This window comes from Metopolophium dirhodum, chromosome 9 (assembly GCF_019925205.1).
Source record: "Metopolophium dirhodum isolate CAU chromosome 9, ASM1992520v1, whole genome shotgun sequence".
NCBI classification, from domain to species: domain Eukaryota; kingdom Metazoa; phylum Arthropoda; class Insecta; order Hemiptera; family Aphididae; genus Metopolophium; species Metopolophium dirhodum.
Genome location: NC_083568.1, coordinates 15,364,776 through 15,381,406, shown reverse-complemented (window position 1 = coordinate 15,381,406; position 16,631 = coordinate 15,364,776). Strand labels below are relative to the sequence as shown.

The 16,631-nt window shown below is 30.4% G+C and overlaps 1 protein-coding gene across 1 annotated transcript in view; it reads left to right on the top strand.

Annotated features, from left to right (window-relative positions):
• LOC132951997 (calcitonin gene-related peptide type 1 receptor-like) overlaps positions 1-16,631 on the top strand; it is a 114,982-nt gene that overhangs the window by 87,311 nt on the left and 11,040 nt on the right. Inside the window, exons 4-6 of the mRNA XM_061024099.1 lie at positions 6,151-6,257; positions 6,468-6,559; positions 13,504-13,630. Of these exons, the coding sequence (XP_060880082.1) occupies positions 6,151-6,257; positions 6,468-6,559; positions 13,504-13,630 (326 nt within the window). The remainder of the gene's footprint in view (positions 1-6,150; positions 6,258-6,467; positions 6,560-13,503; positions 13,631-16,631) is intronic.

Genomic DNA, 16,631 nt, shown 5'->3' with positions numbered 1-16,631 from the left:
ATATCTTAAAAAGGCATATAACATAATATTATAATATATTTTTCGTAATAATCGCTGTGGTAAATGAGTATTTTCAGAAAAATGAACTCCAATTGATGTAATTTTTAATGAAATCGGTCTAGTCGTTAGTCTTAGTCGATCTATTTTAAGAAAATGGTTTTCCTGTTACATAATAATATACCAATATACCAATATACCAATTATTGGTATGCAACATATAGGTAATGTTGTTTCGCGATTCTTACGCGGTTGGCCTGTTACTCCGACGTTTTATTGAAACGTTACATAGATGTTAATTTATAATATTGTTGAAATGTCGTGAGAAAATATGGATACAATATTACATGCATGTCACCAAAGACGCCCGATTAGCAGTTGTAGGAATATTGTTGCAACTCCAATGTGACTCACATAGCGATGTTACGTGTTTTAATAAAACATCGCTACAACATCGAAGCGATGATTAATTGCACAGTGGGATAGTCGATACAAACAAAATAATTTTTAGTCGTATAAATAATATAGAATATTATAAAAGATTGTTTTGCGTAAACACAAACTTTATCCGACAAAAATCGATCGTCTTGCAACGTTTATATACATATATTCAATAATATTATATTCACAGTACGCAAAAAATGTTGAATAATGTTTGAATTCCTGTTAAAATTATTGTAAGTGTCGTAAAATCAGTATATATCAGTATACTTACATAATATATTATAATGGTCAATCTATTTATCGATGTATTGAATCGATCGATGAAAACCTGCTATTAATATATATTATTATTTTGGTTGAGTATACAACTCACCGTGCAGGATGACGACGAACTACTATAATACATCTCCGTCGTCCGATTCAAACCGTTCCGAGACACTGCGTCGAGACTCGAGACTTTTATAGAACTATAAGTCACCGCCATGTAGAATATTGAAATCCGTTTTGGAACATGACGACTATCAGCTACATTGTTCGCGTGGTGCGTCAATCGGTTAAGAACCCTATTTCCTCTGGACTACAAAATTAATAAATGATAACATATATGATAATTAATAGTAATATACCGATACGGCAATAGTTGTATACCTAATAGATGAGTCGTTTAGTCAATCCATATGTACGCTCACTCTGTATTTTTACAAAACTAAATCTAATTTTCAATTTTATCATTATATTTATTGTTGTTTATTAGATGTTGAGCGTTGGGATAAATGTATATAAATCTTATAATGATGTGTGTTTTGTTGTGTTTTTATCGTGTAGTCGAAATAATGCTTAGAGTTTCAAATTAAATTTTTCTTCTGGTAGAAAAGTAAATGTGATTGGTACTTTTAACTTTTAAGAGATTAAAATTAAAAATTCCGAGTACATTTCAAGCTCTAGGAAAAAAAATTAAAAAATACGTTTTAGGTATATGCAATGTTCATTGAATTTAAAATCAACACATCCATTACAGTGATCCGCTTGACACCTATTGTACAGTTACATACCGGTACCTACTTGCCCATCTTTTTAAATGTTGACAAAAAGAAAATTACTTTTTTACTTTATACTCTGAAAATAATTATTTTTGTGAATACTTTGAAGTAAAAATGTCGAAAAAAGACAAACAATAAGTAGTAATATTAGTATGTTGGTTATACACATTTAATATTATGTTTAACGAACTGAGTATTTCAATGAGTCAACGGGATTCAAAAAATCAAAACTTAATGAATCATTTCAAAGTTCAAAAACAAAAGAAATATACTTAGGTACAGTATTCAATATTTGTACCTATAGGTTAGGTTATATATATATTCGTTAAAAATGTTGAGAAAAATACTGTGCTCTGTAGTTACTTTATTGATAGTTTACATTAGATAAGTATATAATTATACTAAAGTTTCCATTAAAGAAAGAAAAAACAGCGCTATTTGTATATTTAAAAAAAAAAATTAAAATGTGACTTACCCTATGAGTGTGTCATGGCAAAAAAAAAATTGCTCTACATTATAAATGTTTACATAAAAATAATAAATGTAGTGTATACCATTGTATAACTCTATCTGAATAAATGAAACGCGGGACTAAACACGGGTACTTGACATTATTTATTAAATCCTTTCTCCAAATATTGTGTACCCTCCTGCAAACAAAATTGCCATTCAAATGTGATTTATCGACACGACATAGACAAACGTATATTTGTTTTAAATAATGTTATTGGTTCTGTTGTCGGGTACCTACATGGCAAAATAATGGCATTCATATGACACTATTGTTCATTTAACATCGATTAACACAATAAACCTATCTGCATATGCATATTAATATGATATTCGTAATTATGCAATGAACGACGTTTGAGTTCACGAGAAGTTAACCTGCACCGCCGTTAAAATGGTTTTCATAGTAATTTTAAAATTGTTCGGAGATAAGTAGAGTTTTTGCGTCCATGAGTATATTATTATTACACCCTTTCGGTCCCGGGTTTATATTTTTTTCGAAAATTGTTTCCACGTTCAAGGAGTTATAATCATAAATAATAACTTTATAAAAAGTTTTTCACTTTATACGGTTAAAACGTGTTTCAATATCTGTGAACAATATTAGTTTTTGACAATGAATTCGTTTACATCAAAAGAATATATAGGTCATTACGGTAAAAACTGTATTTAAAACGTTTACTTTAAAATCGCCCACTTGTACGAGTTGGTCAGAACTGAAAGGTCACTGGATATCGTGATTTACCGGTATACCTATTGTAACTGTGTATCTGTGCTGGTGTGGTTTAAGGGATATTTTTCGCGCTAAGTTCGTATAAAATATTTTGTATTTTAGGATATTCTGCCATACAAGTATGTAATATACTAGTTATGGTTATAATAATTGTGGGCGAAAACCAGTCACATAGTATCATAACAATATACTACATTATTATAATAAACATTTATTATGTACAATTTACTCGTGTGTACTTTTGATTTTTATCCGTGACCAGCTTAAGCATTTTATATTCCATGTACAAAATAACTATGTAATACGGCATAGATAACGTCAAGATCGTTCAGTCAAATTTCAAAATATTATAAGCTCGTAGACACATACGCGAAGTATTTACGAAAATACGCCATCAGCGCATAGAGGAAAAGGCGACATAATATTTATGACGGTGACGAAAGATAACATTCCCGAATATTCGTCTCTCGCAACGCTATAGTATGCTATACAAATAATTACAAATACAAATACAATTCTATAATATTATAATGTTATGTCGCACAGTTAATATTACGTAGCGCTGCGCAAACAAATAATTATTTCGAATATACAACGGGCGTTTCCGCGAGTATTGTACACTAGCTATTATTAATAACAATCATTATTATTCTAATCCTTATAACAAATAATAATAGTCGAGACTATTATATTATTATATTACAGGGGTTGTCGTATATAGTTAGGCAAGCACTTTGTTGTTTTATAATTCATAAGCGAAAAAATCACATCTGCGTAATGTATAATATGTATACAACGAAACGATAATATTATTATTTGTTATTCGATAAATATTATAATAATCTATATTTTAATATACCATATTACTCGTATCCAAACGGCCATAGTGCTGTACCTACACGGCTACACTTGTTATACTACAGTATAATTATAAGAAAAATGTGTTTTTTTTTCAGCGGAATGACGATTATATTTACGAACTAATAACATCCGGTTCATACCGATTTCGGATTAAAAAAGGTTTTTGAACTCGTTCCAATCCGAATGATGGCGATTTATGGACAGATCAGGGCTTTGGGTTAAAAACGTTCAAATGTCGTTTGATTTCGTTTATATTCATAGAGCATACAAATTAGATTAATATTTATCACGAGTTGATTAAACGAGATATCTTTTACAAATCAGCTAAAATACAAAACAATGATGTAAAATCCGCATAGTATAAACTATGTTAAATTATGTGTATTTTTTCTATATTCAACAAAAAGTCATAATTTTAAAACATTTAAAAATAAATACATATTATAATACTTTGCAGTGCATTAAGTTGTCAGCTACGTGTATATGATGACAGACTGTGATCATTACGTAGGAGTAATTATATTAATGTTTCAGTCCATATTGTACTCGAAGTGTTGTAACGAATAAATTTGGATGAGCTGGATTTTTTTTTCTTTAAAAACTTTGATTTTGATTGCGACTTATTAGTAAACGCAGTTTGCAACGCATACAATAATAATATGTACATGATAGCCAATAAGTTATAAATATTACAATGGATGACAAGGTATCGTCTCCGTATACATAATATTAATGTTCCATCAATCGACATAATATATTACAGCAACGAGACGTGTAATATAACCAATTGTTCAACGTCCGAACACACCACGAAAGCGTATTATTATTATGATCTCGTCGAAACTTCATCGATATCGCATATTTTATTATTATTACTATTAAATAAATATTATAATAAATAATAATATATTATATTATAGGTATAGTGGGCCGGTTTATAGAGGCGATATCGTAGGTATGTAATATTATGTTGTACATATAGAAACGCACATTATTGTAAAATGTATACAGATCATAAAAATCATTATGGTTATCGGATCGGATTTTTATACATTTTTTTATAAAATATCGCGTGTATAATATGCGCGCGCGATGGTATATAATAATATAATGGCCACTAAAACGGAAGCCCGGCGGGTGTACGCGAGACCATAAAAAAAAATCCGTTTAAACGCAATTTTCCGTCTTACTGGGTTTTGACGTAAGCCTATGTATACACACACACACACACACACACTGTGTAACCTATACAATATATATATAATATGATGTACATATACATAATATATAATAATATAGTCAAGTGTGTTTGCTCTGGGAACGAACATTATTTTTACTTAAGACAAGTCTCGTGGTTCATTTCAGACGGTTTTGGAGGGCCATGTGAGGTGTGCGTGAGAGGGAGGGAGAGAGAGTGGATTGCCTGTCTGTAATATACCGGAAGATACCGGCTATTATAATATCGCTAGCGCAGGCAGTCCCAACGGTGAAAGCGATTTCAGCGGGATAAACGCACAAAGGGTTTGCGACGAATATTTTGGTAAAACCCAGGTGAATTTGGCGAATTTAGTCAATTTATTGTCGTAGTATATGGAGTAGCGTTCGAAACTTTTCTATTGTAATATATATAGAGCACATATCCGATCCGAATGCGAGCCATTTTCGGCGTTTTCGCAAATCGTTTTAAAAAGCACACAATGCAGATTTGTTCGCAAATAATCGATAAAGTACGCGATATCATCCCATTTTAACGTATATGATAATATAATATTGCGTTGACGGAACTTATACCCGCAAACCGAAATGGACACAGAACGTTCAGAATAGAAATGGAGTTATGTAGTAAAATATAATATAATTGCCTAACCTAACATTATATTGTTTCTGGTAACAATATAATGTTAGTGGAGTCTGTGGAGTCTATGGTGTGCGTGTATAAAGTCTGTAGACCCTAACCTGTCGGTGTAGCAAAACAATTAATGGGGTTCGGAAAAATATAACAATATAATATTATAAACGTTTTAATTTAAAAAAAAAAAGAAAAAAATAACCTGCAAATATTAAAATGTAATATATACTTTTATAATGGGATTCCACAGTTCAGACCCCTTTACCGTCTCTTCTACCGACCAACCCTTTTATGCGACCAGGTGGTAGCGTCGTTCAAATAAAAGATCTACTACAATATATATATATATATACTATTGATAGGTACAATGTACATTAATTCAATGTATTAAATGTATATATTGTGTTGAACTATATAAACCATACATGTATAATATTATTGATGCTAAAACAATAAAACGAATTACATTATATTAGCTCAGATATATTTATAGATAATGTTGTGTATATTACACATTTACACATTATAATATTATATATAGTAATAAAATATATAAAATATTATACTCATATCAACTTAATCGTCATCATTGGTTAATCATAGCATATTTTTCAACACTTGCTTCAGGTTTGCTGATAATATAATAATATATCGTTTACCGATCGAAATGGTTTGTACGCAGTATAATCTATAAATTGTCCATGTTTGTTTTCCAGGAAAAGCCTTCAAGAACTGTCTGTCAAACGGCACATGGTACCGTCACCCTGATACCGGAAAACAGTGGGCCAATTACACCGGTTGCGTGGACATTGACGACTACGAGGTATTCTGGTCGTAAATATACTTAAATATCAATATATAATAGTAATAGTAATAATAATTCAATAACCGCAAACGTGGTATTATACAGGTATGTGAAAATACATACGTGCGCAGGGACTTACCCAGCAGCTGTTTTCAGAGAATTTAATTTTGTCATCAGCTGTATATCGCTCAGGTATTGAAACTCTTCTCGTTGTGTTTTTTTTTCCAGTTTCGGGAATTGATAAACACGCTGTACATCTTTGGTTACTCCGTCTCGCTGGCCGCTCTGCTCACGTCGTTGCTGATTTTCTTCACGTTCAAGTAAAACTAAAAACAACATAATATCATATTAACGCTTTTGCGAACCGCGCGGGTTTACGATGGCAAAACTCTTAAAAAAAACATTATAATATCACATAGGTATGGTCTCCCCCGCCGCCGCACAGTATAGCTGAGGGCCGAGTAGGCGTACGACATAACGATATAATAACACATACCGTGTGTATAAGTTCAACAGTAGTCGCAGTAAACTTGTTGGTGTAACATCATGGCGTGAAAAGGTTTTCCAACGATTCTTTCCGCGTTTGCAGTTCTCGCATTCCGGTCAACATTATACACACCCCCGATCTTCCGCATTCGCACGCGTGTACGGTATTAAATAATATTATATAACACGTTTGGTGCATATTGAAAACGTGTCCGGAAAGTTTAAAAACTATCCTAGAAAAGCGTAGTGCGAAGAGAACACAAACGTGGACGCGATATAGTTCGTTCTTTGTTCCCAAACATTTCAAAATTTCCCGTTTGATTACTAATGTTTATGCACTACAATATGTTATAATATATGCGATCGTTTTGTTGCGACTGTGAGTTAGAGCCACATAACAAATACGCTATAACACTTGACTATTACGGTTAAAGACGAAACCGAGGAACAGTTAAAGCGGCGCTATTTTCGAGATAAACTTAATCTCAGAACTATGCGGTGATAATATATAGAATCATACGAACTAAATAGATGACCACTTTGAATCACTGATAAAGACAAATCGACTGATACAAAAATTGTCAACTAGGTGTCGCTAAAAGTGGATTTTTTACCATTTTAATTTTATAAACGGTATGAACAGACAGCAAAAATGGCCCTCGTCGCCAACGTGTTAAGTTTGGTATGCATAAATAGTGTTTAAATTAAAGTAAAGCAAAGTAATGTTTTTAATTAATTGAATTATTTTTCTTCGACTTAAAATAACTGCCAACAACGTATACTAAGTTTCACGCGTAAAGTGATATTCCGTCAACTAATTAAGATGTGACTGCAGGTCGTAGTTTAGATTGCATTAATTAAAATTAATTATACAATTATAGGTGCACTTATGATAGATTTTATAAGCCAGATTTATTCAAAAACAGCTTTTAGTTCAATAATTTATCAGCGAAAGGCCCATCAGCCATGGGCTCGTTATATTATGTTTAAAACGTATACGAGACTAAATTCCTTTCTAAATTCAAATCCTAAGACCACTTAGGGTTATCGTAGTAAATATTAGAACTCATATTATTCTTTTTGTCAAGTCCGGTTTTATAACACTCCAATAATAATAGTACTAATATAATATGAACATTTTTTTATAAAAACACACTTAATAAAAAAAGGAAAAAAAATTCATAATACATATAAAAGTAACAAAACACAACTTAATAATGGAAAAAATAAATTAATACATTTGGTAACGGATTTGAAAAATCATATACTTATTTGGTAACGTCCTAGATGTTGTATTTTTAATGTAATTTTGCTATAATAATAAGTTATTAGGTAGATACAACGCACACTCTACAAAATATAAAATATTTTAGACATAATAATATCAGGTCTATATAAAATGTAGGTACTTAAAGTATTTGATTAAGATTTTTTAACTCATTAGGGTTACCTAATAATTTTTAATTATAACAAAAACACCAAAATAAATTTAATTCAAAACTAATATTTCGTAAATATTTCGGTTTTTCCGCTGTTTTTCGTTGCCAAGTTGTTACCTATTATTTTCAATAGTTAAATAGGTATAACTTATATTTATAAATATTTTAACCTTGTTTTGAACTTTTAGTTCTTAGCTATAAAAATTGAACATTATATACATTTTTAAATACAAAATAATTTGATAATGTTCGCGATTATGATGGATTTTGTCAAAATGTGTGTCTTTAATTTTTATATGTTCAATACTTTTGAACTTCTATTATGAAATAACTTATGGTCTATGGGTAAATTTTCAAGTTTTTTGATTCAGCAATCCTTTTATTATCCTTTTTTGATACATATCATATTTTTTAATTATTATAAATTATAATACATACTATTTGTATACCTACATCAAATTTTTAATAGATCTATATATTTTGGGTTTTTTTAAATTTTGAGCAATGAAAAAATACTTAATAACCGGTACACATTTGATCCCTAACGATTATTAGGTAATAATTAAACATAAATTAACATATTTAATTTTCTTTTTTTTCATATAATATACTGTCACACTCTGTATAGTGTCTCGCATATGACATAGTGAATTGTGGCAAGTTAAAAATAATGGCGTGGAATATTGTCCAACGTTTTTACTAGCTAATAACCATGCAGTTTGAAATCTTAAAAAAAATGATACTATAACCTCCTAGTTATTTACCCAAGGACTTAAAATAGTGTTTGTACCTTTTTATCTGCTAGTCAGCAATGTCAAAAAAAAAATAAAACACAATGTTTCTTTAAATTAATAGTATTCGTTACAAATGTAGTAAAATGTATAATAGTATAATAATTTGAGATTAATTGATGTTTTCTCAAATTAAATCTAAACTGACAATAGCAATGAACACATTTTTAAATTATTTAAAAAATAATTATCTAGTTTAAATCGTGATGCAATGTAGTTGTTGTAATTTGTAAGACAATTTAAATCGGTGGTGGGTTGTTGGTGGTTGTAGGTTGACATCCCACTGCTGCAGTGTTCGCGTGATGCCCGATGTCAATTATATTACTATAATACAGACAGTATGTGTGCTCAATATGTACGTTATATACATGTCGTGGGTATTGTGACTTGTGGGACGTAGGGTTTACAAGCAATTCAAAGAAACGTTATGCACGAGACACTACGAAAAATATTACAAAACACATATTATTCTATTCGATTAGAACTAATTGGAAATATTTGATTTTTATCGTGTTTGAAAATATGTGAGCATATTATTATCTAAGTGTAATATTCTACGGTAAAAACAATTTGTATTCAGTATTTTTACTATTTATTAATTTGTAATAGTTATCTATTCCCAACACTGGAATCATTTCGTATAAGCATTTAAAATTCATTTTTTTACGATGGATATTCAAACGTTAGTTAATAATTTCTCCTCAAACGATTTTCGATATTTTGTTGTAATTCAAAAATTTACTATAAATAGATACTTCAAATTTTCACAAAATGATTAGGTATCATAAAATATTATAATTGTCTATAGGTACCTACATGATAAAATGTTCAAAATATTTCGACTCTATTTGACCTATTTAAAAACATTTGAAATGTTGAAAAAAAATCAATCAATTTTCGGCGGGTCTAAAAGTTTGAACAATTAATACAAGGTTCCTCATAAGTTGTTATAATAGCAATTTTTAGATAATGAAGATACATTATGTACGATTATTTTTTTATGTAAGTATTTTAAGTAGGTACAGTTTTTTACAAAATTAGTCAATACCGCGAACATTTGCAAATATTTATTAAAAACATAGTACATATTTTAAACATAAAATAATAATAACAATTTATAATATAATATTTAAAAACGTTTGATAGTAATTCTGTTTTTTCCATATCCTGTATTTTACCTTTAAGTATTGTTACGTCCCGATTTATCTTTCTGATTGCTTCCCAATTTTCGTTGTTGGGTCCCTATAAAAAAAACATTAAAAATAACTATAGTTTTTATACATTCTAAACTTGGTACTTACTGAAGTTGGCTTTCCTCTCAATTCGGCGGCTTGAACAACGTTGCCAAATACACTTAGCACCATTATTGTAAATACAATATATTTCATTTTATTATTAAATGATGCTTTTTTTTTCGTGATTTATTATATCGTCTTCAATCTAAAAAAAAAATACGTAACATTATTATTTCCAGTTATAAATTACTTGAAAAACATTAAAATATTTATTTACGTTTATAATGCAAGATGAATAGTTTTTCATAGTACACAATGTGTACTACACATGTTCAACAAAATGAGTTGTTATTTTAATATTTTCCCAGCCTTGCAAGGTCACCATTTTGATATTTTCCCTGTTATAATATAGACCTATTAACTTAGTAATGGCCAGTTGTACCACAGAATAATATAGAATAGACACTCGATCAGCTGGTCGGGTTTGTGTATCCCTGGGGGTATGAAGTATTGGGCTCAAAAAATTGTACCGTATCCGTAATCTGATAAGATATTGGTAACGTGTATCCCTATTTGTCACGATATTATAAAAAACGGATACAATCCATTGACCACGGACGACGACCGTTTTAATTTATTCAAAGTTTTTTATGCATGGTATTGTCAGTATTGTCACATTTTGCTATGAAATATGAATTAAATATTATAATATTGTTATTTGACATGAATATTTTTAAAATATTTAAAAACTGGTATATTTATCGGTGAACTGAGTTGTCTGCGAATTATTGGGATTCGGCAAAGTGGGTATGAACTCATCGAATTGCCTATACGCGACCCCTTATTAAATCACCGCCTTCAATCCCCTTAATTCCAACTATTTAACACATCCGTTACAGCAACCATTCATAAATTGTCGTTTATCCGCCGTTATGTGGACATCTATACCAATGGGCGACGGTAATACGTCGGAGCATTTTATCGCGTAAGGTGACGCAAGCAACTGGTCTACCTTTTCACCAGTACAGCACATCGACTCCGCACCGTGATGACAACTGGGAACGTTATCATCACGGCCTTCACGATAAGTTGTGGATGTTATCACGCGATGCACACTATCGTGCATACATGGACAAACATATACGCAACAATATAATATATTTATGTAAAGGTAAAAATGTCAAATAACAATATTATAATATTTAATTCCTATTACATAGTAAAATGTGATAATACTGACAATACCATGCATAAAAAACTTTGAATAAATTAAGACGGTCGTCGTCCGTGGTCAATGGATTGTATCCGTTTTTTTATAATATCGTGACATATAGGTATACACGTTCCATATCTTATACGCGTTACATAGTGTGGTTGTGTGATAAGTAAATGATCATTAGTATGCGTAGATGCGTTCCGAATCCGTCGTGTGCCACTTTCGCACGCACACGCACAATAAATCGAGAAAAACGAAATATATTCTTCTATGTATCCACCTATAAAAACTACCAAAAGCGGCAGTAAATTAAACATACTTCCTGAAGTTTGATTGTAATTTCGAAAAAAGCGTTGAATTCGTAAGCTCCTAGACTATGCTTTGTAGGAACCACTTTTTTGATATAAGACCCAAAAAGCCCAAAATATATACAAATGTATTGCAATAATTTCATGAGATTTTTTTAAAAATATCTAAATTGTATGGTCTTTTAAAATTTTAAATTGAAATTCGACTTTCTAGAAAGCCTAGGTATTTTTCTAAAGAATTCATACATATATTAAAAATTAAAATCGGACATTCGGAAGTATGTGAAATTTACCACCGCTTATTGGTCTAAAATGTACGAAAAATACGTGACATGCGATCCCCTTAAATCATATAAAATCTTAGTAACTATACGAAAAACGATTCTGAGCGAAGATGGTTTGTCAGGAGTCAGCCTATAATATTAGGTACTTAGCTGTATATTTTATGATATTATTGTTATTAAAGTAATTTATTTTAAAATTGGATATTTAGTAAAACAATAGGTTGAATTAATTTTGAAACGTCATTGTGTGTAGGTATACAGCATAATAGTATACTTTAGAGCTTCAAGTGTCAATGAATAATATTTTTTAATTTATAACAAAATAACTTGAATCGTTATTTTTCATTTAAATATCTAATTTTTCCAATAATTTTAAACTTTTTAATTTTGAACAGGAAAAAAACTGTTTTTTTAGATTTTTTGTTACAAAAAACATAATTTTGTTTAAAATGTTCAATTTATAGTTATAAAAATTTTAAATTTTAACTACTAAATTTGAAAATGTTCGGGTTTTTATGAATTTTGTCAAAATTTGAATTCTAAATATTTATTAAAAAAAATCGTGTTGTGCAATTTTATTTTTTAATAGTTCCCAATTATTGCTAATTTAACAAATGATGAGGGTGAAATTTAATTTCTTAATGTATTTCCTTAAAAAAATTAATCTGTACCTACAACCGAATTAAAATATTCCACATAATACCTATGTACTATATTATAACTATATTATTATTCCTATTACCAAATTAAATTTGTTATATTATTGTTATTGGTAATGTTATATAAACATCACAGGTAATACCTGATAAGAATGGATTGGAGGGGGGATAGCCGAGCACGTATACGATAGGTATTAATGGGAGGGGAGGCGATAAAACCGGACACGATAGCATAGCTCGAACCATTGGATGTGCGGGGAGGGAAGGTGGTGGTTACGTACGTACGCGATCATAGGACGGGCGGGGTACCTGGATTCCCTAGATTTGCGGGGGATACAGAAGGAACTAAAACACACTACTATCGTATTTATGCTATCGTTTTGTGACTGTGAGTGATAGCCACATAATAAATACCCTACACTAGACTATATTACAGTTAAAGACGAAACCGAGGAACGGTTAACGAATCTATTTTGGAGATAAACTTAATCTCAGAACTATGCGGTAATATAGATACCTCCGTACCTGATCACATAATAATACGAACTAAATGGATAACCACTTTGAACATTGTCTCAATTTTATAATATTTTTGCATTCAATTCGTTTTTGAAACACATGGCAAAAACTTTGCGCCATAAAAAAAAATCTCGACTAGTAATCAGAGAATCACGCTGTAGCTTCGCACGACAGTGCCCGACGCCGCAAGATATTAATTGTTGAGCCTCGTCTTGACCGCACGCAGGCCCAACACTGGCTCTGGTCTGAGTTTAAATTCAATTCGTGTCGATAATCTATCGTGAAACACGTCGATGATATTATAATATTGTTCAACTGTGTTTACAGGACTCTGAGGTGCACCAGGATCGCTATACACGTACACTTGTTCCTATCGTTGGCGCTGAACAATCTCACATGGATCATTTGGTACAAAACGGTCGTACAAGACCTGTCGGTCGTCCAACAAAACGGGGTAAGCGGTACTGGTAATTATTTTAACTATAATTGCGAAATCAACGACAATCTCCTCCCCAGCTCAAAACCAACACACAACTTACTGTATATAACGCTATTGGCACCAACGCGTGTGTAGAATTAACAACAGATTTCTAACTGGCATACTGTTGTAGGCACAGGTAGACCATAGGTAAACAAAACGGATTCACAGAGTATAATATGAAAATGAAGAATAATTATACTATCTATCGGTGATTCTTATATATAGTAAAACCTCCTCATTGACGCTCGGTATACCAAATGATTTTTCCGCGTTATAAAGGAGTTTCCATTGTAGAAAGACTAAAATATAAGGGATATAGGTTATACTGGACTGTTGTTGTTTTCATAACGTAAGGAGATTTCCGTCTTATATGGTGTCCGTTATAGGGAGATTTTACTACATATTTTTTTTTTAATTCTTGTATACATTATTTTATTATATGTTACGTATCTAATAGTGAGCTATATTATAATATATTCATCGAACATTGTCATACCCATTTTTTCCTTTAATAACTCACCTATATATCAAAAATGGGTGGTTATAATTTGAAGGAAAAAAGTTTATATTTCCACGAGACACTCTTTAAATTATATAAAAGAGTATTTAAAAATATGGTCAAGCATACTTAAAAAGTTAAAAGCAATCTTAATACTTGAATAATGTTGACCCCAGTATATTATTATGTAGAATGTAGATAGAGTAGATAGTGTACTGATCGATGACTTAAATCTGTTTGAAATTCAAAGGTGTTATCAGCCACGGTATTCAGATCTATCATTGGTTATTTGAAATTAGATGTTAATTTATTTCATAATATTATCATAGCAGTCCGACTTGTCGATTTGTATGCTCGAGGTGGTTGTGTATAATATATAGGACAGCGCATACACATAATAATTTACATAAAGCCATAAGAACTAATAATAAGCGACTAACCCTGAAAGATTTTACTCTTGCTGTATGGTTTTTTTTTATTATTTCATTGTTCATTTTTATGGGTTTTCATTTGTCTCAGTAAGAGAAAAAAGTTTTTTTAGTCAATACACATAAAACATGTCAATAAAAGCCTCCGGAATAAAATACAATTTATGTAATCCTGAAATCCATTAATCACGCACTCACTTAATAGGCACGGTATGTATACGATATATATGCGTATGTTATGTTTGTCGCTGCTATGGGTTCGGCTCAGGAATAAATTACAATTTCTAACGATTCCGAATGAATTAAAAGCCGCAAAAAACGTCAATATTCACTAATACACTCGCGATTATAGGACCGACTTACGCTTGTTCAGTGCTGATATCGAGTAAATAACGTAAGCCCAGGCATTATATTATATCATACGTTATACGCACTATATATTGTCATACGATTTATTTCTCTCGCGCAAGACGTTCATCATTTTCTCAGACGACTCGTTTGTACTTAAAAATAAAAATAAATGTGTATAGTACAATAATTATATTATTATACAGCAGCTCATACAAATATTATATTTCTGTAAAAATTAGAACTAAAAATACGTTTTCATTTAATTATGCAGAAGGTTATTATTTTCGGTTTGATAAGATTTTTTTAACGGTAATATAAATTTAATTTAAAATGATACCTATTATTAGAGCAGCAAAGTAATAAACGTATAAAAGATGTACTAATAAGATAATTAATCAATAGTTTTCGTCGTCTTTAAACGTTTAAAAAACGACAAACAGAGCAGTAAAGCAAGTTATGGATTTTGTAGTTCATAAAATTACGAATCAGCACCAGGGACATGGGACAGCACTTGGGACCAACGCAACACGTTAGTTCAAAACGTCTTCTACGCAGCAAGTTTATATATTGCCTATACAACACGCCGTTTAACAAATTATGTGATAGTGTTTGCTCATAATAGCGAATGAAAGCAAAGTATTCTGTACTGTCACGGATCACGACGAATTCAAAAGAAACGATAGAATGATTGTGATCCAAGCAATGTTTACTTTATGTTCGCTGCCACCAATTGTATAGGTAGATCGACTACTATACAATATTATATCGGCTTGATCATTCAGTCGCCTAAAACTCTACACTGCGACACTGTGGACTAACAAATTTGATAAAAATTGCAGTCTAAATTTGAAACTTCGACGTATTAGTATAAAATGTTAGAATATATTAGTTAATAAATAAATAATAATAATATAAGATTATCGAAATAATAAGTGTTCACTATTAAAATGTTCATCTGAAGGTTTAACAATACAAGTGATACAATATATTATAATTATTATCGTTTTTTTTTTGTTTTTTTTTTTCATCGGTGATTACTCATTATTTGAATAAATAATATAAGTATATTATATTGAACAATAGCAACTTGACAATCTTATCTTCTACAAAGTACAAACTTATATTATGCAACATTGGACGTTATAAACTTATATACCTATCAAATATTTACGAGTATAAGCGATTCCATAACTTCTGTCATTAGTATTTATTATTTATTAACTGTACCTAGACTAAAATGAGGATAAATTTGTTTCAAAGAGAAATTTGTTAACTAAAATAACATAATAGTTATTCAATGTAAAACGCGGTTTTTCCAATCTAGAACCAATAATTATCTAATTTGTAGAATGGCTGAATAAATATTAAATCCACAGCACCCTTTACATTTTACAACTTGATAGTAAAACAAACTACTTGTTAGTTGCAAAAATGTTTTATTTACATATAATTCATTGAAACATTTTAATTAAAAGTATTAACTTAATTTATTTTTTATGTAGTTGAAAAAAAATATTATAGACTTCATTCATTTTACGTAAATAAGCTAAGCACTATTACATTATACAATTAATATTGAAATAAACCATTAATTTAACTTTAAGTGGGAAGTATTAATATATATTTACACTAAGTAATACATTTTCTCTTAATAGGTATTATGTTTCTTTACAATAATACTACTTCGTAGGTAATG